The 24,206-nt window shown below is 39.2% G+C and overlaps 1 protein-coding gene across 2 annotated transcripts in view; it reads left to right on the top strand.

Annotated features, from left to right (window-relative positions):
• LINGO2 (leucine rich repeat and Ig domain containing 2) overlaps positions 1 to 24,206 on the top strand; it is a 579,240-nt gene that overhangs the window by 382,176 nt on the left and 172,858 nt on the right. For both annotated transcript variants that reach the window (XM_075410839.1, XM_075410838.1), the window contains one exon: positions 22,030 to 22,187. In XM_075410839.1, coding sequence (XP_075266954.1) covers positions 22,146 to 22,187 — 42 coding nt within the window. In that variant the 5' untranslated portion in view covers positions 22,030 to 22,145. The remainder of the gene's footprint in view (positions 1 to 22,029; positions 22,188 to 24,206) is intronic.

The raw sequence follows: 24,206 nt of genomic DNA, 5'->3' as shown, positions 1-24,206 counted from the left end.
ATTTTACTTTATTAAGCAATGCCAACCACTTTTGTAACGTCTGAGGAAAGGAAATTGACATATTGTACACTTTTATTTTTCCATGTTATGTTCATTTGTATGATGCATTATTCTACATAGCATTATTCTCCAACATTTCTTTTTCTTTTCTGTTTTCCACTTAAATAAGTTTCTAAAACCTCCTTGCGTTCATCATTTTTCCGGAGAACTGCATTCTGTTGTATAAATGATATCAACTCTTCTCCTATATTACCTTTAAAAGACTGATTCGTAACTGGATTGCTTTCACTTTGGCTGAAAACACCTTGATATTACAGTCTTTTCCTTTAGACTGGGCTCCCAAGTCATTTTCTTTCAGATTCCTGTTGCTGTTGGTTATGATTGCAGTCATTCCTTATTTCTACTTTAGTGCTTCTGGGTAATTAGTAATAACGTAGGCAAATGGCAGTCAGCATCAACCCTTTAAAAAGCATAATACGCGCAGTATATAACAGCTGTAAGGTTCTTTCTTGCTGAGCAGAATTGCCAGTTTAAGCTGTTAGTTTCAAATACATCTTTTAAATGAATGTCATGTATCATTTTTAAATATATCATTTTTAAAAAAAAGAATGGAGAAGAGACAGAACCCTCTCTCTCTACAAACCCAGAGTTTAAAGTGATTAAATGAATCATTGTTCTATTAATAATTATAATTATTAATCTAAAAACTTGCTTCATTTTATGTATTAGTATGTGAAAGTCTGTATTTTAGTGGGTATGTGCAGACACCACCTATCAGCTTTTTAAGGGCTTTTGGCAGTGTAACATTTGAGCGCTGTTCAGTCTCTGATGGATTGCAAACCTGACCTTCAAACATATGAAACAGGGAAGTACCATTACACTCAGTTCCAAAAGGTGAAGCAGCTGTCTCTGAAATCATACAGCAAGTGTGATTGGTGGGGGAGAAAACTATATATTCAGTTGTTATGATGAAGAGGCTGTGTCAAGATAGTATGTATACTCATACTGTGGATTTTATGTTTCAAGTTGAGTCATTCTGATCTACTACAAAAACCCACATTATAGCATCTGAGAGAAAATTTGTTTTGCTGAAGTGGTTTAAATCAAATCAGTATCAAAGCTGTTTATTTTTAACAACACATAATTAAGCGGTAATCGGTGAATTATACATATGGAACCAATAGCAACAACAAAAACATATACCCCACAATACTGAATACTTACAAAACATTAGTAAATGCTTACAAATTTCCAGGCATCCTTCTGTAGCAAATCCCAGGATGGTAGAATTCCCTCCTATGCAAACCCAGGTATGGGCATGTGAGGCTGCGCACACATACACACAGTTGCATGCACACTGTCTCCCCTTACAGGCTCCGGGTGTTGCAAACCTCCCTTCTGGCCATGTGGGCCACCGCCACGGGCTCACACCTGCTGTGGCAGAACAGGTGCTGCAGCTGTACCTGCTCCGGTACAGCCCACCGACCCACAGGCCAGGAGGAATCCCCCAGTGAGGTCCCACAGGGGTGCCTCGACTTGGGGTCCCCCCTCAGTGTCCTCTACCATGATGGCCCAGAGTGGGGTGCAGGTGCCCAGTGGTGCCCCTCAGAAAGGGTCTTCTGTCCTTCCCAGCAGCACTCAGGTTTAGTCTTCTACACAGCATTTCTGCATTAGTCTTCTTTACCTTTCTCCTCAGTACAAGAAAGACATTGAGGTGCTGGAGCATCTCCAAAGAAGAGCAAAGAGGCTGGTGAAGGGTCTAGAGAACAAGTCTTATGAGGAGCTGCTGAGGGAGCTGGGGTTGTTTAGTCTGGAGAAAAGGGGGCTGAGAAGGGACCCTATTGCTCTCTACAGCTATCTGAAAGCGGGTTGTGGCAAGGCGGGTGTTGGTCTCTTCTCCCAAGTAACTAGTAATAGGATGAGAGGCAATGACCACAAATTCTGTCAAGGGAGGTTTAGATTGGATATTAGGAAGAATTTCTTTACTGAAAGAGTGGTCAGGCATTGGAACAGGCTGCCCAAGCAAGTGGTGGGGTCACTGTCCCTGGAGGTGTTCAAAAAACGTGTGGATGTGGCACTTTGAGATATGGCTTGGCAGGCATGGGCGTGTTGGGGTGACAGCTAGACTTAATGATCTTAGAGGTCTTTTCCAACCTTAATGATTCTAATGATTCTACACCTTAATGCGAAGTCTGCAGCAACCATGGACCTCAGAAAAAGAAGGAATGGTCTCCTTCCAGATTTGAAAACATTGTATTTCTTTTGTCTCAGGTGTTTTTAAGGTAGGTTTAAAGCAGTCATGACTGCCCACAATAGGAACAAGAATGCACAATAGGAATGCATCTGGGTTTCTTTTCTCAGAACATTCTGACAAAATGTTAGAGGCTTACAAACTTTCTGAAAAAAATCAACACAGACAAAACAAAAAGATATTGTATTGTACAATACCAATATTTGGACAGCTATGTGATCTTGGGTTTGGGGCATGACTATGGATATAATAAAATTCCTTCATTTGGCTTTATTTTGGAGGGATAGCACATGTAAGATGGAACAATGTAGTGTGGTGGGAGAATTCATTTATCTTCCTCTGAAAAGACAATGAAATTTAATTATACTTGTATAATTCTGATCTTTGCCTCCTGAAAACGATATATGCCTTCTCTGGAAAACTCATTATATGTAGTTACTTTGTAAATAATTTAATTATGTATACAGTAATATGACCCTCAAAAAAGGGGATGAGCATTCCAGGTAGAGAATGCTCAAGAATAGCAAATGTAACCCTGTTCAGCAATTTTAATTAGGAGGATATCTTTTAACTAATTATTATTGTTTTCTAATAATGTGAATTTGTAATAGAAACTATCATTCACTGATACGGTCTTCCTGAGCTTCTGCTGTGAATTATTAAGAAGTTATTCACAATGCTCTTTTAGGTACAGATAGCAATGAAGTTTGATTGATTACTGCTTTCAGTGCATTACCATCCACATTGTTCTTTGATAGCTTATTTGTTTAAGAATTATAATCTTGTGTTGTTTACAATGTGGTTGTTTCTGTTTCAAGACTGATTTTATTTTATTCACCTTTTTAAGTTTTCTTCCTTCTTTATGTTCTTATATTTTTATCCAATATTTACTCTTTTCATTAAAGCAAAAGATACTTAGCTGGGCTGCTTCCAGATACAGCTGTAGTTTTGATGCCAACTCCAGTCAATCTCACCGCTGTGTTGATTTGTGTTGAGAATTCACTTCTAACAAGCAAGCAGTTCCTTTTGCAGAGCCAAATAAAAGTACATTGGGGAGGACTGAATGCTTTGCATGTTTAGCTTTTTATTTCAAATCTTATGAAGTCAATATGTGTCTGTGTGGGCAAGTTTAAACATGGTATTGTGTGTTTTGTAGTTGTCCTGAATGAACTGTTCATACTAAACTGTTATTTATCCGATGCTATATGCAGACAGAAGCCAGACTACTTCAATCCAATTAGTTAGGCCTGTTATCAATATGGTGCTACTACAGGAATAGCGCTTTTATTTTATTACATGTATTTTTTTTATTGCAGTGGTTTCTTCTGGGAATATGGGGATGAAAGACTGTTTAGTTCTAGAAATTCTTCTGAAAGTAGAAGCTGCTTATTATTCAAAATGGGCAAATTTGCTTCCAAATATCACTTTTCACTTAGATAACATCCTATGAATTTAAAGCACTACAAAAATGCAGTGTGATTCTGATATCTGCACATGTTTTACTTGGTTTGGAGTTGGGTGGGGAAGGTACATTAATCTAAATTTAAACTGCTTGGGTTTCAGGCATGGCTGCATCTTAAGAGCCCCATATGACATGTTTTAAGAATCAAAGAGGAAGTGGATTATCTGACCTGCTTCTTTTTCTAAACCAGGCAAAACATGTCTATTTACTAAGACCTGTCCTCCGCCTACCTCACTCATTTTTAGGTGCTCCTGCCCCAAGTCTTCCTCAATAGGAGAACATGGGGGAAGTAAGTGGGATTTCTTCTCCCTGTGGGCACCAGCACCTAATGCTCTATCACAGAAGAGGCTCTCAGGAGCTCGATAAGGCAACCTCTGTTGTTAATATGATGTTACAGGAAGGAAAAATGTGCTTTAATGAAAGATACATGAGAAGAAACAGAGATGAGATTCATATTCAGCAATTCTCAGTCCTTCATTCTGTGCTCAGTAAAACACATCGACTGTAAAATACCTTGTTTCCTGCAAGGATACTATTACATTAAGCACTGAATGAGGACAGTAAGTAAAAATAAAGGTAACTCTATTTCATAACTTTGTGCCTGATTTTAGCTCAGTTTGCCTGCTGCAGTCTTTCCTAACATCATATCATTTCATATAATCTTTCTCCTCCCAGGAAAAAGCTTATGCATGTGTTTCTCATGAAAGAATGGAGTATTTGCAGATATAAGAAATATTTAAAAAAAAAACGGGAATATAATTGTGTGTGAAACTGTGAAGGTGTCAGGACAGGAAATGTGTATTCCTTTTTCTTCTGTGCTCTCGTATGGTCCACATTAAAAATCTTAGCTGCGTTTTCAGCTAGTCTAAACTGCCTTCAGCAGAGGTACTCTTATTTATATCCTCTGAGGCACAATGCTGTTAGGACTGTTATTCCTGTTTCTTCGTCAGCTGTATTAGTATGAATCCAACTTTACAGATCTGTTCCAAAAAGGAGCAGAAGTAAAACTGCTGAGATGTGAGTAACCCATATTCATACCCCTCTTCTGTTGATTTGGAGAGATAAGAGGTGGAGAGGCTGATCTAAATGACTCAGCAAAACTATTTTAGAGTCAGACTGCTTTGAACTACTTACATTGAGGCCATCAGCCAGCCATCAGTCCGCTGATAGACACACATATGCAATTCCAGCTGAGCAAAATTCCAGCTTGTAATCAATACAGACTTCAGCTCTGCTTTGAAAAAAAAAATATTCAGACAGCTTTAGTTTTCATGCTACAGTAGTATGAAAAGCAGACCATGGAACCTCAAAAATTATTGTTGAGTGAGGTCGTTATTCCCTGGTAGGCTTTGCTAATGACTTTTCTAATAATACCCACTTGAACCAAGTCTAACACAGGTAGAAATGATACTGATAATCCTTTCATCCATTAGTTGAACTCTTTGCTGTGAAAAGACTCTGAAACTTACCTCTGTAAACTGTTTTTAGTGACTAAGGTTTCCAGAAAACCTGAGTGTGGCAGAGTTGTTGTTGGTATAATTGCTACGTATGTACTCTGTGAGGGAGAACTGGAACATTAGCCCCACTGCACACTGATACACACTGCTGAAACAGTTGTTCTCATAACAAGCTGCTGGAAGGCATTGTCTTTATCCTGTTTTAATAACTCTCAGTCCAGGTGCACCTTAATCCATTAAATCATTTGTTATGGGGTTTTTATGTAGCATGAGGAGATATGTACCTACTATGAAGTCTTATCACAGGTAGATTTAGTAGTTGTTACAACTTCAAAATATGTGTTGGTGCCTGTCAAACTCACGTGTAACTGAGCAGGATGTGTTTCTGACAGCACTTGTAGAGACAGAATTACATAGTTCCTAGAGACAACTACTCTTGGGATCTTTACTGATAACAAACTTAACTCTTGAACAATACAAAAGAGTAAGTAATGGGAATATCTGCATTTGAGAGCATTGGCATGACTGTGGCAGTCTTTTTCCTTGCAACATAAATAGCAGATTTTGCTTCTCCTGGCAGTCACACTGGCCAGCAAGTAATCCAAATAGAGTGAGTTCTGAGGCAAGAACGGTACAGTGGGTCCCTTTTGAACAGTTCAAACTGGTCTACACTGAGGTGTTAGAAGAAGGTGTAAATTAAAGGTCAGTAGGGAATGGTTGTAACTTGCCACTTCAAATAACCTTTTGTTAATTGCATTTTTGGCCACACGCTTATTTTCTGGTTCCTCACTCTTACTGGCCCCAGCTTAGCATGTGCAGGATACAGTAGCTTTTGCAAATTTATTTGTTCCCCTGCTCCAAATTCCTGTTTCAGTGAGGTGGTTTTGGTTACAGTTAACTTATTCTGATAAGAACATTCTTAAATCTAGGTTTGCCGAGGAGTAGTATGAAAAAGGCTTTATAGCAGATGTCATTCATTATGTTCTTCTGTTTTCTGCAACACTGCATGAGGAAAAGGTTCTAGAAATTGGCTTGGATTTTATTTTATTTTATTTAAAAGCCAAAATAGAAGAAGAAAACAGATGCCATCAGAACAGTTTCCACTGCAGAGCACCTGCTTCTAGAAATGAGATCTTGGCTGTGACACTGAGAGCAGAATGGCAGAAAAGAGTTTTCTACCTAGGGCAGCTCCTTCATACACGCACCTTGCTTCACTCTCATGCTTTGCTGCAAGCTCCTGCAGAGATTTTATGAAGTGGTAAAGGGAGAAACTTGTAGTCTGTAAGGGGCACCTTCATGCTGCACACATGACCTTTATCCTCCCTGAATGCACTGGTACCAAGCAGCTGAAATGCACTGCTCTGTGCGCACTGGTGAGCAGGGGAGGTGACTGACTTTGCTAAAACAGCCACACTAGCTGTGCAGAATCTGGACAGCACAAGAGAAATCAGCATGGTCCCCTTTTGGTACTCTATTCTTCTGTGGCTCTGACTGGGAAGAAAATTCACTTTCAGAGAAATTAAGTAAAATTTTAGTCTCTATCTTCTCAAAAAATTCCCTTCCCGTAATTGTTCACAATGGCATACCATGTTTTGATAAAGGAGCAAATTTCAAAATGTATACTTTCATTCTCATGCGCTCTACTTTGCTTCATTGTCTGCTAATATTATTGATACTTTTTCGGTGTTGCATAAGGCTCACTGCTCTCATTTTGCATTACCTTGATTTAAATAAAAGTTGCCTCCATAAAGGCAAGTCTTGGCTTTTCTGTGTTAATGTTATAGTTAACTCAATAGAAATCCATCTATACCACAACCTGGATTAAGCATAGTCACTTTTCTTGGCAAAAGATAAAGTTTTTTAGGTGGAGTGGAGGTAGATGAACACAGCATTTTTCTTGTTCCGTTTAGCAGTGACATGTTAGTGGCATTATTCTCAACCTCATGTCAGGAAATGTCTATGTGCGGATAACTAATGACAGTATCGCTTCAAAGTTCCTTAAAATACAAGAAGCAGCTGTCAGTGAAGAGTGAAACTAAGCCACTAAGAATGAAGAAGTGATGAAGGCTGTTGTATGAGTAGAGAAGAATAAGGAACTAATGCTATTTAACGCAGGACAGTAGGAAAAGGGGTGTGATGTGACCAGAGTGGGAATCTGCTGGTTATGAATCTTCCTACAGTACATCCTGCCAGCAAGATGTTCCTTCTGGGGCTGTGATGAAGTTGATTCCTGAAAAAGGGTCCTGGCAATCCATGCTCTAACTTCCTGCAAAATTTTCCCATGGATATAGGTGAGTTGATTGGGGATGAATAATTTTCATGTTCCTATAGCTGCAAGACTGTATCAGCACCTGCGTGCTAAAAGTGAATCCCCACTGTTATTCCATGAAATAAACAGCCAAGATTCTGCTTTTTCTTACTTTTTGTAATCAGCATGCTAGACACGATTATATATAAAATGAGGATAGAAGTTCATTCATCTGTAATTATGTGATCTCATTTGGCATCTAACTATATGATAAGAAATCAGTGATTAAATTTCCTTTCAAAGTCTTTGTTCATCAGTCACAAAACAAGCTCAGTAATTATCCCTTAGTTACTGTGAGAACTGTGCCTTCATTATTACATTCCTAATTGTTTTCAGTTAAGGAAATTTATTTTTATAGATCAGTCAGCTGACTCTTTCAGACTGGATGATTCTCCATTGTTTTCAGTGTAGAAAGCAGGGCCTATAACTTATGTTAAAATAAATTTGTATTATCCTTCTGGTACATACATTGGGATACATACAACGTACATATCTGTGTAAACATTATGTTTTGTTGTTTCTATCCAAAATGTTTTATAAATATTCACAGAAAATCCCAACGGAGACCTGTAGTTTGCCTGAAACTGCCAAAAGCTGCATTGTCAAAGAAAAATTAGTTTTGTGTTGTGACTGTGGGTGAGATAAACCCATACTCTGTGTGGAAATGTTATGTTTATAATCCAGTTAATTCTGTGGACAGAATCTGTAGGTTTTTAACCACTAAAGTGCGAGTCTTTTATCAGGGAAATTTTATTGTGTCCTTTGAGATGAATTAAAGACATTAGTGCTTAAATGTAAAAGCATTAATGCACAATGCATTGGACAGAGTCCTACCGCCATAAGGAGATGTACAGGAAGTCTACAAAGACGCAACACAAGGCGATGCCTGATGTACACTTCACCGGCACCAAACCCACGAGCATCAGCATGGGGTGGCACAGCCCAGCGTTGGGTCCATCCACCAGCCTGGCTCTGCTGCCCAGGGGTGGCCCCAGAGCACTCGCCTTCTGTGACCGATGGATTGCTACAAGACAACACTGCGGCATTTCTTGTCTCATCACCAAGGGAAACTTCCCTCCCTTCAGAGAGTCCTTTTGTCTTGGCATACCTGCATCCAGCCAGTTCAGCCCCTTCTGCAGTTGGACCTTCTTGCTCTCCATGCCAGGTCATTCCATGAACACAAATTACCAACGCAAACAGCTATAATTTGACTTTCCCCTTCACTATGCTGGGTTTACACGTAACTCTTGTAACTTGACATTTGCTGGGTTTTCAGAGGGTCAGCAAAACATCAGTTTTGTGACAAAAAGGCAGCTCTTGCAGCAGATGTGAAGTCTTCTTTGAAGCATGGGGACACTAGAACTGTAACCTGACAGTACTGACAGAACTTTCTACCAAGGGCCAAATAACACATCCTTTATTTTTGGTTTGTTTGTTGGTTTTTTGTTTTTTTTTTTTATTCCCGTATCTCAGTTATTTGAAGCCATTGCATCATTTGGGTAGAAAATTTCAAAAACCATGACTATGAGCCAGTCTTTCTTCTGGTGTCTTCATTTCAAACAGATGAGATCTTAAATACCTTTAAGCAGCTGAACAGTCGTACTTTAGCTGCTTTATGATTCAGCAAATCTAATTTTGTGCCTCTTGTTCTGCCACTGACAGCTGTCTCTGTGCTGCTCTTGGCATCATTTTGTTTCAAGAAGGTGTTTGGTCATTATTAACAGAGGAAAATCCAATGATAGCCTACAAACAGAGGTCCTTGGAGTAAATTAATCCCACCACCTGATGTGTTGATGTCTGTATCTGTCTATTGGTTTTGCAAATCAGGATTTCTGTTTTTATATTTGAATGAAATGTGCCAGAAAGTGAATTATCTAATTCATGAGATGAAAGAAATTGACTAGTTGCATGAAGTATGTTAGTCTATTGTGAGACCGTGCTGTTTTAAGTGTATGAATGTTTCTCCTTTTTTGAATCAAATAAATATTTCAGCATATATGCAAATTTTCATGAGTGATACACCTTAGTGAAATGTAATATAGTCTTCACTGAAGGATGTCAGTTGCTTTCACATCAGTGATTACTGGAGCTGATAGCCCTGATTTCAATGGGGTTGTGTCAAACAGAAATCTATTATTCTAAAAAATAAGCTAATGAGCATATAAGGACTGGGAGCTGTGAGGTCAGTGGTAATCTTTATTCCCATTGACTTCAGCTGGATACAAACAAAACTGGCATTTTTTTGGCATTAGGTGTTACATCAGCAGAAGTCTAAACCACCATTAGACTGTTAGTTCTGAATGCTTGGAAAGCATTATGCATTCTGCATAATATCAGTTGTAGGTTTTTTTGAAAAAACATCAGCAAAAGAGTTGGTAAAGATCTCTTTGGGAATAAGGATTTAAAATAAGAAGTCAGTAGCATGTACAGCAGTACTGGAAGAAGCTTGATGACACACTAAGTTGTCTTTCTGAGGTGGTAGTTAGAGCCATATGTATTCTATTAAGTAAGTACAGCTAAAAAATTATGTTCTACAAATGCTTTCTACCTTTCATAGCTGTTCTTACTTTAAAGAGGGCATTTTTCTTAATGTTGCAGTAACTATTCTTATGTTTTCCCAAATCATTCCACTTAGCAGGAAGATCTACTTCCCTGACATTAACGCATTTGTTTTAGATATACTTTGTAGCTGATTAATTCAAATCAGCAAGTTTTAGTTTGTTTTTTTCGCTAAATATCACCTTTCTAAAATTTGGAGTTTTTTCTGCAAAAATGCTTGTCTAAATTTACTTTCTTGTGTTCAGGTTAATGCAGTAAAAAATGTTTGTCAGAAGTTGTAGTCTTGAAAATGAAACAAATGTTGGTGTGTGGATTTGTATGCATGAGTGCATACTTGAGTAGAAAAACATAATTATGTTACACCGAAAAATCGGAACTTATCTCTAATAACCATTTTATTGAGACACAAATATATGGTTTGGTTTTAGTTAGCTACCTAGGAAACACGTTCTCTTTGAGATCAGCTTCATCAGTGTCAGGGGTTATCTAATAAACTGAAGATTTTAGGAGATTTGGAAATGATATAAGGTAGGATCTGGAATTGTATGGAATATTAATCTTGAATCACTTATGGTACAAATCGGCAAAACTCCATCTTCAGTATGCATGCTTTTTAGATAGCCTCCTGTTCCCTCACAAGGGAGTCACAAGTCAGGTTGTTGAAGGTGGACAAATACCCTTTTCTTTGTGCTAGCCAATAAAGCAACTTATTGAGACAAGGTTATTTTGATTCTTACACCACTGTGATGGTTCCTACAGAGGTCATTTAATGACATGAACCTGAAGGACATATCTTGGACGACTGCTGTACGCTGCGTATTTTGCTATAAAGCAGTTAAACATGTGAAATTAAGGTGAGTGAATTGATTGTATTGTTTATATTGTCATAAGGCAAGCTCTGTAACAGAACAACAATACAATACTTGGACTATAGGTCTCTTGTATTTTAAGGGTGACAGGTAATTTGACATTTCCAGAAGACTGGATGTAGCAAGTCCAAAGTTTTATGAATCTGGACATTTTCAAAGGGGTTGCGAATAAATAGGTGTTTTCAGACAGTATTTTAAAAACTATATGTCAGTTCTATATGCATACATATATAGGTCTTTATATATATCAATATAAGTATATATTTATAAATATATGTGTAGAAGTGAACAAGGGATGGCAAGGACAGGCTACCATAGGAGTAAGCTTCTTCCTAATCTCTCAGAAAAATATGCCAGAATTATCTGTTTGTCAAGATGGCTTTGACATCTTGAACTCAGGGGGCAAGATCCTCAAACATTATAAATTCCTATTACTTTTCTGAAATAATTCTAGATGTAAAGGAGCGAAGGATCTGCTCCAGAGATTCTTCCATAATAGACTATGAGAGAGTATAATGTCATTCACATAATACGTGCCAAATGCAGCGGTTAGAACAGGAAAAGACTTATCAAGGTGTTTCTGTGCAAAATAAACTGGTCCCAGTGCTCTGTCTATAATGGTTTTTCCAATGTGCTGACATCAGTATTGGTAAACCAGGAGAAGTCCAGTCGTTATATATACCTTCATTTCAAAAAAGCTTAGCAAGAAGTTGGTGCTAGGCGTGTTATTTTCTGTCGTCTATGAGACTGGTATTCATCTTTGAAGAGTTTGTTGATTAACTGCTGCCGCAGTAACCAGTGCTGCAGAGGGAGTACAAAATATTGTTGATTCCTGCTTCATAAAACAGTTTAGAATGATTTCTTGCTAGGATTTTTAATACAAAATGAGCTGAAATCCAGATTGTGAGGCTGGATTGGACAGAAGTGTATATTACAGTGGAGGTTCTCCTTGGAAATCTCAAAAGAGGAACTGAGGGACTGAACAAATTACACTCATTTCTCAAAGGCAGCTTTAAGTCAGAAAGAAGCATGCTGCTTGGTACTGAAGAAGCCTGCAAACTGTGCTAAGAAAAATATTTCAGATAAGAGGAATTTTTATCCTAAACTAAGTTAGATGCGAAGGTTTTAACAGGTAAAATTTGTTTCCAAAGTTGCAGTGAATGTCCCCAGGACTTGGACCCACTAAGTCTTAACATAAGTTATTTATAATTTCTGTAGCAAAGCTACTTGATATGAAGATGTCTCGTATTACTGTTTGCAGTTATGTTGTAAGAAAGTTAAAAATGAAATTATTTTCGTCTCATGTTTACAAATGTCAGGGGTTTTTTTCTACATGGAAGGGCTGGGATGTATGTTGTGTTCTTTTGGTTGACCATGGCAAGCTGATCACAGGCTTGTGCAGCCTGCTGTAGGTGACCCTGCTTCAGCAGGAGGGTTGGACTAGATGACCCACAGAGGTCCCTTCCAACCCCTACTATTCTGTGATTCTGAGATATATCTCTACCGTTCTTAAATTGATGTAACAGATTTAACTGATTCATGGGCTGAAAAGTTCTCTGCTGTTTTGTTATTTCCAGTCTGAAATCATGAAATCTGAAAAAGGAATAAAAATATAATGCAATCTCTGCATGATTTTATTAAGCTTTTATTTATTGAACCTTAGTTTTGACAGAGTGAGTATCAAAGCTCCAGTTCCTGCAACTCATTATTTTAGAACATCAGCTTTCCATTTTGTGTAAGAAGAGTATCTAGATCCAAGGCTACAGAGGGCAAAAGAAAAAAAAAGAAAAACAAGAAATGGAATTTTAAAGGCTCAGGATTTAGATAGCAAATAAAAATGCAGTAAGTTTTGAAATAAAAAAAGTCCTCTCCATTTTTAGTATTTCATTTTATGGTTGCTGGTGTTCTTCATTCATGTTTATGTTTTCATGTGCACTGTGAGTGAGAAGCTAGAGAGATAAGAAAGCACACATACATGTAGCTGGAGAATTAATCAGTGAATTCTTTGATGTTATACTGCCCTGTTATCCTGCAGGTATGCTTGCTCACACACTTCCACTCCTCAAGGCCTGAAAAGACTTTTGAGGAGTCCCTGCCCTCCCCAGCCCACATTAGATTAACTGGCAAAGGTATCCCCCATTCTTTATATATATGTTTCTGTGTGTCTTCTGGTAGACCCATCATCATCATCAGAAATAATAAATGTCCATGTTCAGAACTTTATTCAGTGGTTCCAGTGGGACTGGATCTTGTTACAGCTGTTACATGAAGAAGACTTGCACACGTAAGGGGAGTATGCTTCATTCAAGGCCCACTGGAGTTGCTGCTAGTGTTCAGAGCTGTTGACAGCTCCTCTGATGTACCCCACATCAGTCACTGTGAAAACGACCTATTCCATTCCACCAATAGGCAGTGAACCCACCAGCAGTAAAAATAGCCAAGTCAGCCTGTCGTAACACTTATCATGCAGCAGTGCTGGTCAGAAAAGTTGCTGTCCCCGTTGTAATTAATACAAACTAGTTGGCATGCTGCTCTTCCCTTCAGGTTAACTTCTGAGAACTGCTAGATATGTGATGGCAATGGCCAGTTCTCAGTAGGTGACTATGCTAGTAATTTTGCATTTGACTAACATGTTTTGTTGGCTGATCAGGGAGGACAGAAGTCAAACAGATCATGGGGAAGGAACAGCTGTGTTAATCTCAAGGTTGCATATTCTGCCATGCAACAACCAGCTGATGTCCGTCTTCCAAACCAACAGCAAAGACTGCAAATGCAAAAGATGCTCCTAAAACAGCAGATAATTGTAGCCTGTAGCCTTTGCATTTGATGTTAGGAACTGATGATCTTTGAGCACACAGGTACTGTAACCACCATTAAATATGTATCAGTACAACACTGAATTTTCTTTCGCCCTGCACCATAGCTTCAAAAAGTCCCCCAAACACATAAGGAGAGATTCAGATAGCAGCATCACACTACTTTCTTTTCTGAAAGATCCCACACTCTTTTGTAGCACCTTTTCACTTTCTTCTTTGTTTTGTTGTTACCTCTGGAATCGCCTCTGTCACAAACCCACTGAAAGGACTGACAATCCAGTACCAATATTTAAAAGAAGTCAGCAGAACTGATATTTTACTCATTACATCTATGTTCTTTTCTCTTCACTAGCTGTTTTCCCATCCTTTGCCCGTGCTCTTGATTTAAATGGTAAAGCCTTGGGTCAGTTAGTGTCTGATGCATTTATATGATGTGGTACAACAAGAAATTCCTCTTATGCTACCCTCTTATTCCATTAGCACTACTGAAAAAACATGATGAATAACAGAGGGAGTGATGAGTGTCTTCCCACAGATTATACAGAACTAGCCAAAGAGCAGTTCCCCACATCCCTCATTTCTTACTTCTTTGAGACCTAGGCATAGTCATGCCATTGCAAAAAAAGACTGGCAAAATGCTAATGCTGCAACTATTAGTGTAATTCTCAAACTTGAGCAGGATTTCAGGCCATCACAGAGTCTAAGCTCCCAAGGAGCAGAGGCAGGGCAGACTGCTATTACCAGTAATATCATAAAGCCTCTCAATATGTGGAAAATGGGTTCTGTTTCAGTCACACATCCCTGAACAAATAGAGTGCAAAACGTAACCCTTTCTTCTTTGAATTTTGTTTTTGCAGTGGTGGAAATGCAGCAGAAGTTGTAGGCTTCTGAATGCTTTGCTTGTTTGACTTTACCAGCTCCCATTAAGTAGCACACTGTTAGGTATTTGTTCTGTGGGACTGTGCTTTTAAAAGTGTTCTCCAGACTTTAACTTTACAGTCTCTCCAGTGTTATTACCTCAGTTCATTTTCAAAAATTGGACTGCAGTAATGGTAAAAACGAACAAGTAGAGATTAAATTTAATTTAAATATTAATCCTGTCTACTTAAACAGGATTCAGAACAGGGTTAGATATAGTGACATGCTCTTCCTGTGCAGATTCTTTATTTAAATGCCAGTTTGGCTGAATGTCTCTGACTTCAAAAGTCACAGCTAATATTATTGCACTAAAAAAAGTCTTAGAAGAGTAGAGACAGAATAAGCTTTCTTCTACTGCTATAAAACAATATACTATTACAGAACAGATTGCATTGATATGTCTCAAGGCACTGTGAAGTAAGCAAAAGCTGTTGATTTTTTTCATTCTTTCAACCATTTTATAGGATTTCACAGAATCACAGTATGGTTGAGGAAGGTAGTGTAGTTCAATGCACCTGCTCAAAGCAGAATCAGCTCAAGTAGGTTGCTTAGGACGGTATACAGTCAGGTTTTGAATACTTCCAAGGATGGAGACTCCACAGTCTCCTGGGCAGCCTACTTCAGAGTTCAGCCAACCTCGCAGTAAAAATCATTTTCTTATGCTTAAACAGAATTTAATGTATTTCGGTTTGTGTTTTTTGCATCTTGCCTTGTCACTGGGCACCACTGAAAAGAGCTTCACTCCACCTTCTTCAGTCCCTCCCAGTGTATATTTATACACATTGATAAGATCCCCCTGAGTCTTTTTACTTCCAGGCTCAACAGTCCCAACTCTGTCAGCCACTCCTCATATGAGAGATACTCCAGTCCATCATTTTTGTGGCCCTGTGCTGGAGTGGCTCTGGTATCTCAATGTATCTTGTACTGGAGAGGACAGAGCTGGGCCCAGCACTCCAAGTGTGTCTCACCAGGTCTGAGCAGAGGGGAAGGATAAGCTCCTTCAACCTGCAGGCAACATCCCTACCAATGCAGCCACTCTTCTTTGCAACAAGGGCGTTGTGCTGGCTTAAGATCAGCTTGTCTCCCAGAAACACCAGATTCTTCCCTGCAGAGCTGCTTTCCACTCAGGCAGCCCCCACCATGTACTGGTGCTGGGAGTGTCATTCCTCTTCAGCTGCAGTGTTTTTCAGTTCTCTTTGTTGAACTTCATGAGATTCCTCTTGACCCATTAATCCAGTCAGTTCACAGAATCACAGAATGATACGGGTTGGAAGGGACCTCTGTGGGTCATCTAGTCCAACCGCCCTGCCCAAGCAGGGTCACCTACAGCAGGCTGCACAGGACCATGTCCGGGCGGGTCTTGAATATCTCCAGAGAAGGAGACTCCAGAACCTCCCCGGGCAGCCTGTTCCAGTGCTCTGTCACCCTCAGAGGGAAGAATCACAGAATCACAGAATCACAGAATAGTAGGGGTTGGAAGGGACCTCTGTGGGTCATCTAGTCCAACCCTCCTGCCGAAGAAGGGTCACCTACAGCAGGCTGCATAGGACCTTGTCCAGGCGGGTCTTGAATATCTCCAGAGAAGGAGACTCCACAACCGCCTTGGGCAGCCTGTTCCAGTGCTCCGTCACCCTCAGGGTGGAGAAGTTCTTCCTCATGTTCAGACGGAACTTCCTGTGCCTCAGTTTGTGCCCATTGCCCCTTGTCCTGTCACTGGGCACCACTGAAAAGAGCTTGGCCTCATCCTCCTGACACCCACCCTTAACATATTTATAAGCATTTATTATGTCCCCTCGCAGCCTTCTCTTCTTCAGGCTGAACAAGCCCAGCTCCCTCAGCCTCTCCTCATAAGAGAGATGTTCCAGTCCCCTCACCATCCTCGTAGCCCTCCACTGGACACTCTCCAGTAGCTCCTCATCTTTCTTGAACTGAGGAGCCCAGAACTGGACACAGTACTCCAGATGAGGCCTCATTAGGGCAGTGTAGAGGGGAAGGAGAACCTCCCTCGACCTGCTGGCCACACTCCTCTTAATACATTCCAGAATCCCATTAGCTTTCTCGGCAGCCAGGACACACTGCTGACTCATAGTCAACCTGTCGTCCACCAGGACACCCAGGTCCCTCTCCGCAGAGCTGCTCTCCAGCAGGTCCGCCACAAACAACGGAGCTGTTGAGGCCCCTCTAAATGACAGCACATCCATCTAATCTTTTAACTACTCTTTCCTGTTCTGTATCATCTTCAAATTACTGAGGGTCCACTATTCCCCATTGTCCAGGTCTTCACAAAGGGGTTAAACATTGCTGGGATGAGTATCTACCCCTGAGGTGATCCACTAGGGAATGGCCTCCTCCTGGACTTTGCGTCACTGATCACAACCCTTTGAGGCCAGAAGCTTAGACAATTTTCAGTCCACCTCAGTATGCGCTTATCTAACCCATTCTTCACCAGTTTGTACATGAGGATAGTATGGGAAACTGTGATTAAAACTTACTAAAGTTGAGGTAAACAGCATCCACTGCTCTCCCTTCATCCACCAAACTCATCATCTTTATCATAAAATGCTATCAGGTGGGGAAGCACAGTTTCCCCTTCACAGATCTATGGTGACCATTCCCAATCAAGTTCTTGTCCTTGGTGGGTTTGGAAAGAATTTGCAGGATTACTTGCTTCATCTGCCTTTAGCTCCCTAGATTGGTTCCCTCGCTTCTTACCCATCTTGAAGCTGGGTGACATTTATATTCTCCTAATCCTCAGGAACCTCTCCCGGGAGCATCCTGTCTGGCCCCTTGGACTTGTTTACGGCTAGGCTTTTTAAATGTTCCCAGAAGTAATCCTTCTCCACCAAGGGTAAGTCTTCCTTGCTCCAGACATCCCCTCTGGTCTCAGGGGCTTGGGATTCCTGAGGGCTCCTCTTGCCAGTGAAGAATGAGGTGCAGAAGGCACCAACTCATGTTCTTCTGTGTCCTTTGTCATGAGTGACCCTTGCTGATTTGGGGATAGGCCCACACTTTCCCTAGTCTTCCATTTACTGCTGATCTGCTTACAGAAGCCTTTCTTGTTGCCCTTCACATCCCTTGACAGATTCAACTCCAAATGGGCTTTGGCTGTCCTAACCCAATTACTGCACCCTCTGGCAATGCCCCTGCTTCCATCTCCTGCACGCTTCCCTTTTATGTTTGCTTTAGTCAGGAGTTTATCTATTGAGGCCTCCTACCACCTTCACTTGACTTCTGCATGTGACAAGGACCACCTCCAAGCTTGGAGGAGGTGATCCTTGAAAATCCAACAGCTTTCTCCCAAAAAGAGAAGGAAAAAACAGATAATGAACACAAATGTGTCTGCTACAAGAACTCTTCAGAAGATGGCAAGCAAAATAATTTCTAGATGATGAACAAACTGATTTGATTTTACTGTTCACAGTAATCTAAATTTCATTTCTGAGCTTTCCTGATCCAAAGGTCTGGATACTGAGACAAAAACTATTGGCGGGCAGTGGATATTATCAGTTGATCCTTTCCTTTTCTGGAAAATTATACCCTGTTGAGTAGTCATTGTATCAACTCATTTCAGATTCTAGGATTTCAGCCCAAAATTTATGTCCTGTGATTGGCAAGTTATTTTTATAGAAATCCCAGACACTATACACACAAATGACATCATTGATAGCTTGTTCAATTTTTCTTTCCCACTCCCCCACTTTGTGTTGAATCTTAAATAAATTTATTTTATATAAATCTTGTTGAATTCTTGTAATATTTTTTCTCTTTGCTGCTCAGCATTCCTTACCCACCTTTGAGATATCTCTACGGACTTCACCATCTCTTTTATTCCTGCTGAATTTTAGCTTGGTGCCTTCTTGCTCTCTGTTGATTTTCATGGTGGATCTGGCTTGTGAAACAGGATGAACAGGTGTTGTTGTTTAGTCCCAGGATGCAGGTAAGCACCACACAGCCACTTGCTCCCTCCCCTCACAGTGGGATGGAGGGAGAAATTGAAATGTAAAAGTGAGAGAACTCGTGCACTGAGATAAAGATTGTTTAACAAGTAAAGCAAGGGTCACACAGGCAAGCAAAGCAAAACGAGGAATTTGTTCACTACTTCCTATCAGCAGCCAGCTGTTCAGCCATCTCCAGCCAAGCAGGACTCCATCACGTGTAGCTGTTACTTGGGAAGACAAACACAGTAACTCTGAAGGTCAACCCCCCTTCCTGTTTCTTCCCCCAGATTTTTATATGCTGAGCATGACGCCATATGGTATGGAATATCCCTTTGGTCAGTTGGGATCAGCTGTCCCAGCTGTGTCCCCTCCCAGCTTCTTGTGCACTTCCAGCCGACTCACTGGTGAGGTGGTATGAGGAGCAGAAAAGTCCTTGACTCTGTGTAAACACTGCTCAGCAATAACTAAAACATCACCATATTATCAACACTGTCTTCAGCTCAGATCCGGAACATAGCCCCATACTAGCTACTCTGAAGAAAATTAACTCTATCCCAGCCAAAAACAGCACAAAAAGAAAGCTTATCAAACGTGGTGTTTCTTTCACATTTTTTATCCTGCTTTCTCTTCAGAGCTAAGTAATTTAGAGCTAAGTAATTTATAGGAGAGCATGCAAAGCCACCAGTTGCCACGTTTGACTTTTCATCCTTAAATTTTGTTGACACCTTTCACCCAGTGATTCCTTTGTGCACAATCTGCTCCATATTCTTGGTATCTTTCTGTAAGTAAGTGCACACAGTTTTTAAAGCACAGGACCATGTTTCACCCTCCACTCCAACTTTCACAGTCAGGCAGGGTGAAAGGAGGCTTTGGAGCATTCTGAAGGAGGAATCTTATACTGTGGGATCCAGAACTGACAGGTGATGTCGCTTTGTCAGTGCAGACGTATGGATTTGGGTTGGCATATTTTTCCTCGTCCTCTGTCACTGGTATTTGGAGACAAGTACACCTCACTAGCTTAGGTGCTGTTCTTTACTTCTTTTTCTAGTCCTAAACTGTCCTAGTTTTAAGGCGCTTTTCTTCAGAGAAGTGATTGGTCAAGATCAGGCATAAGTTCTTGTCTTAACAACAAAACCCATATATTCTGCCTCTGTTTCAGCCCAGTTTCCCTTATTCTGACTCAGGAATGCCCCCTGCCTATGTTATTAGCAAATTCTAGTTTCTGGAAATCATGGCGTTTATCTAGCTGATTTATCCCTTGATCCTAATGTCTTCTGTCTTTCTCAGTTGCATTAAAGATCAGAGTTATTTCAATTTGGTCATACAAATCCTAATGCATCCAAAACTAAATTCGTAGCTCTCTTTACACTGTAAAACACAAAAATTTCATGAAAATTTAGAGGAATATCTGGAGTATTTAACTTCTGCCTTACACAGTCTGATAATATTCTGAGAAATTTACAATAATTGAATATAAATTTTCCATTGACTTTCTGAAAGATATTCATAAAATCTTTACTTCTTGTTTAGACTTCTTTGAGCGTTTATGATACTACATTTCTAGGGAAAACTTTCCTGCTGCTCTATCAGAGATGTTACTATGGAAATCACAATCAAAGAAAAAGCACTTATCCAAGTGTATTTTGAGTTTGGTAGTAGACTTATTCTGAGATGTATTAGCGTGTTCCTTCCTCCGTCTCACTAAAATTCAGTTCTGCATCTGATCAAGGAGAACCATATACCAATTAGTGACCAATCTACATGCACTGGATTGGATGAAAAAGGTGCATTAATATCTCAATGCAAGTTACTCAGTCAGTTGTCAAAGTACCTTCCACCAACCTTCCACATTTCCTGCGTTCATTTGGCCTGGCGTATGATGAGATATCAGAACTGTGATTGCTGATAATTCAGTCAGGTACATTCCTAGAACTTTAGTCATGGTTACTCTCCCATTTGAAGTCACGGAAGATGTGATAAATTTTGTACACTTGGAAAGCTGGTTTTCGTGATGATGTATCATGTCTCAGATGCATTGAACTGTCACTTTAAAACTGGGCTAAGTGCAGTCTTGTCCCTTTTTCAGAAATACCTTCTGTTTGTACAACTTTTAGAAAAATTTCTGATGACTGGTGGAGTTTGAATAGCAGTTTCTCTTTTGGCCCGTTGGTTTTAGCTCTGTTGTTGCAATCTAACCAATTTGATTTGTTGACAAGTCATAGTCTGTGTTAACCCAGTAGTGAAATACGTTGCAAATAGTTAGACAAGAAATCTACTGGCATTTTACATAGGATATTCCTGAATTTGGATAGAATATTTTATTTTTGTATTGCATATATATGTATGTGCTAGTGCTCACCTTGGTGCACACATTTTTCCTGCTCTCTATTAAAAAAACATATGCAACACCTAAGAAGGACACATTCCTACCAGTGGAAAAGCTAAAGAACATCCAGAATTTGGAGATATTTAGGAGCAGTGCTCAGTTACTCTTTAAATTTCAACAGGGACTAAAATAACAATTTGGGACTCCTAAGGAAAGCTTAGATCAGTGTATCTTCTGGATGAACTGGCTGTGATCTAGATGTGATCTGGTGTTCCCTGTGATATCTGTGCATTGGCCTGAAGATTTCAGTGACAGAGAACAAAGATGAAGAATATATGCTTACTAAGAAAATTCAGCTCACCTAAATTAATCATCTTTTTACTAAAGGAAGTAGACGCATTGTAGTTTAAAATCTGAAAAAAATACACTTAGAGATTTTAACAAAAGCATTCACCTGAATTACTAAAAGATCCTTATTTATGGTAGGAAATTTTCTCAAAGATCCTTTTAACTCTACAGAAGTAGAGTGCTAGATAAAGCTGTAAATTTCTCTGGCTGCATTAAAACCATATTGAATTAAGCAGCCTGAATACTTTACTTGTTTGCATGCCTTTTCATAGTAAAAAGAACAGCACGTGATTGGTATGAGTTTGTATTGTATCCGTTTACAGGTTGCATTTTCTGTTAAAAATGCTGTAAGAAATGGTAATCAGCAAAGCTCTCATGGAACACCTAACTGTAATTTTACTGAATCTTTTCCATGGCCTTTCTCACGTAAGATTCTCTTTGGTTCAGAATATGATCTTCCTTTTGAAATATGTGTGAAAAAGTACTTATAGATCTATGTATGAAAAGCTGTGATTTTTTAAAAAGATGGAATACTGTTTATGAATCCTGACAGGTTTAATGGGTCAGTAAGTACAACAGAGCTGCAGATACTCAGAAAAAACATGTTTCTGGAATATGAACTTCACAGACTCTGGTCTTGATGTTTACCAGGTGATATGTATGGCTTTGTACTCACTCCTTTTTAATGTATGCATCGATTAAGTGCTCATGTTTCCTCATCCTGGGACATAGTTGAGTCTATTTTGATAAAAATGTAAGAATATCTGTGTCTTCCAGGTTCTTTTCAAGCATTCTGAGTGTGGTGTCATGAGAGATGCTGTTGTCCGTGACAGGTTCGGATTATCATGATCAAGTGCTCTATTTTGACTTCACCCAGTGGCTGAAAGAGTTGCATGGTAAAGAGGAAGTATTGGACTTTTAAAAGCATTAAACAGGTAAGTCTATTGGAATCAGTTTGTTTATTGACAGTTTTCAGGCTTACTTCAATTACAAATATGTATAGAATCATATATCTCTGATTCTTTCTAGCAGGGTGTCCTCTTAATTAGCATGTCAGAGTGGTAGCTGTGGATTGAAACAAAAATTTGCTACTGTGTAAGTGCAATATGACAAAGATCAGGTTAAAATAAAATTTTAGTAATGTGCCTCCAAACTGAAGGGAGGCACAAAGAACATTGCACTGAATTGTGTTAAAGCAGATGCTTGTTTCAGCTTATTAGTCTACAGTATCTGCACAGTCCTATTTAACTGCCGAAAAAAATCTGTATTCCACAACAACAAATGCAAAAGACCTTTGAAATTTCAGTTCTAAACAGCTTTTTATTTTGTGCAATATGTTGTTTTCTTTACAGAAAACATGGTTTTGGCAAAAGGAAACTGACTTATTTCCCTTACATTTTGTTAATAAGAAGAATTTCTGCTCAGTATCTCAGTAGCATATCACGGATGTGAAAGCAATGGAAAAAATTTAAATAATTAGGCTAGCAGAGAAATTTAGTGGCCACTATGTAAGTTAGTATATTAAAAGACTGTTACCTCTACAAAGTTTGGGCCGGAGTGCATGTTTATTTCAAGGTTATTTTAGCATAATATTTTGTTTTATTATTAGATCCTGAGAATTCACTTTCTTCTTCAACTATAACACTTGTATTCGTGTATAAATAATCTATCTCATTCCTTAGAGCAGTCTGTAGAAACTAATTAGTCTAACATAAAGCAATGAAGCAATGTGATACGGACACTTCTAAACATTACCAGAAATGGGTCTGTCTTGTCTGATTTTGATGGATATTTCACAAGAGAGGTAGGAGAGGATTTCTTTTTTCTGTATGTTGCTGTAGCTTTTCTCTTTTCAAGCCAAAATCTTAGAAACTGTGCAGCAATATGGCACACTGGCAAAGAACTCAGCTGCTGAATTGAGACTCAGTTCACTGGTACATGAGCCTCAGGCTCATGTCTGATTAAGGGTTATTATATTCATGTTTTGGGTTTTGGCTTGGTAAAGAGTAAGGATTCATGTTTTATTTACCAAGACTGTATTCAAAATTGTCTTGAAGTATGACTAGGGCAGCAATAGATACTGGTGCGCGAATTCTAAGCTTATGCTGATGTGAGTTGAACCATACAAAAATACAGTTTGGGTCAGGAAACAGTAGAGCAATGTTCAGCTGATACTGTACCTTGTGATCTTGACTGTACAACTTCCAGACATGATCTTGTTGGTGAAAATCAGCTTAGACATAAGTGCAGAAAAGCTGTCTTTACATTCATTTTCCCAGACTTCTGGTTTTGGAGTACACTCAGATAGAAGCAGGTCAGATGTATCTATATCAATATCATAGCTGCACTACCATTGTGCTCTGCCTGTGTCCAAAAAAAATATTTGCAACAGAATTATTTTTGTAGCAGGCGGGAAAAGTACATTTTGTTGGCTATTTAATGATGCAACTGAATTGTTCTCTGAATTCAAAACTAATGATATAAGGAATAGATTTCGTAAAAATATTTTTACTGGCATAAAAGACTCTGCTTTTTAACTTTGAAAAACTCAGAAAACAAAGGACGGAAAAAAGAGTGGACCAGTGACTGAAATAAAAGGACTAATCATTTCAAAAAAAAACATTGCATCTCAGCTTTGAGATACAGAACTGGGGAATTTTAGTGCTGGTATATAGTGATAAAAAATAGTGTGTTGAAAATGGCGTCTTATACTGGATTGTGTTTCTAGCTTCACATTATTTTCCCATAGAAATCTATAGCCTGATAAAATATTCTTCTCATAGGCCTATATTTCTCATGGTAGCTTGATTCTGGTGATACTCACGTAGAGCTAGAGTCACTGTAGAACTGGATGTTTATGCTTTGCTAATCTTTACCTCTGTAAGACCCAAATTTTTATTAATTTTTAAAGTAAATTGTTTGCAGTATTTAATTCAAGGGTAAACTATTAAAAA

The sequence above is a fragment of the Opisthocomus hoazin genome, chromosome Z, assembly GCF_030867145.1.
Source record: "Opisthocomus hoazin isolate bOpiHoa1 chromosome Z, bOpiHoa1.hap1, whole genome shotgun sequence".
In the NCBI taxonomy this organism is placed as follows: Eukaryota; Metazoa; Chordata; class Aves; order Opisthocomiformes; family Opisthocomidae; genus Opisthocomus; species Opisthocomus hoazin.
Note: the sequence above shows the minus strand (reverse complement) of the source record. Positions and strands in the feature narration are given on the sequence as shown.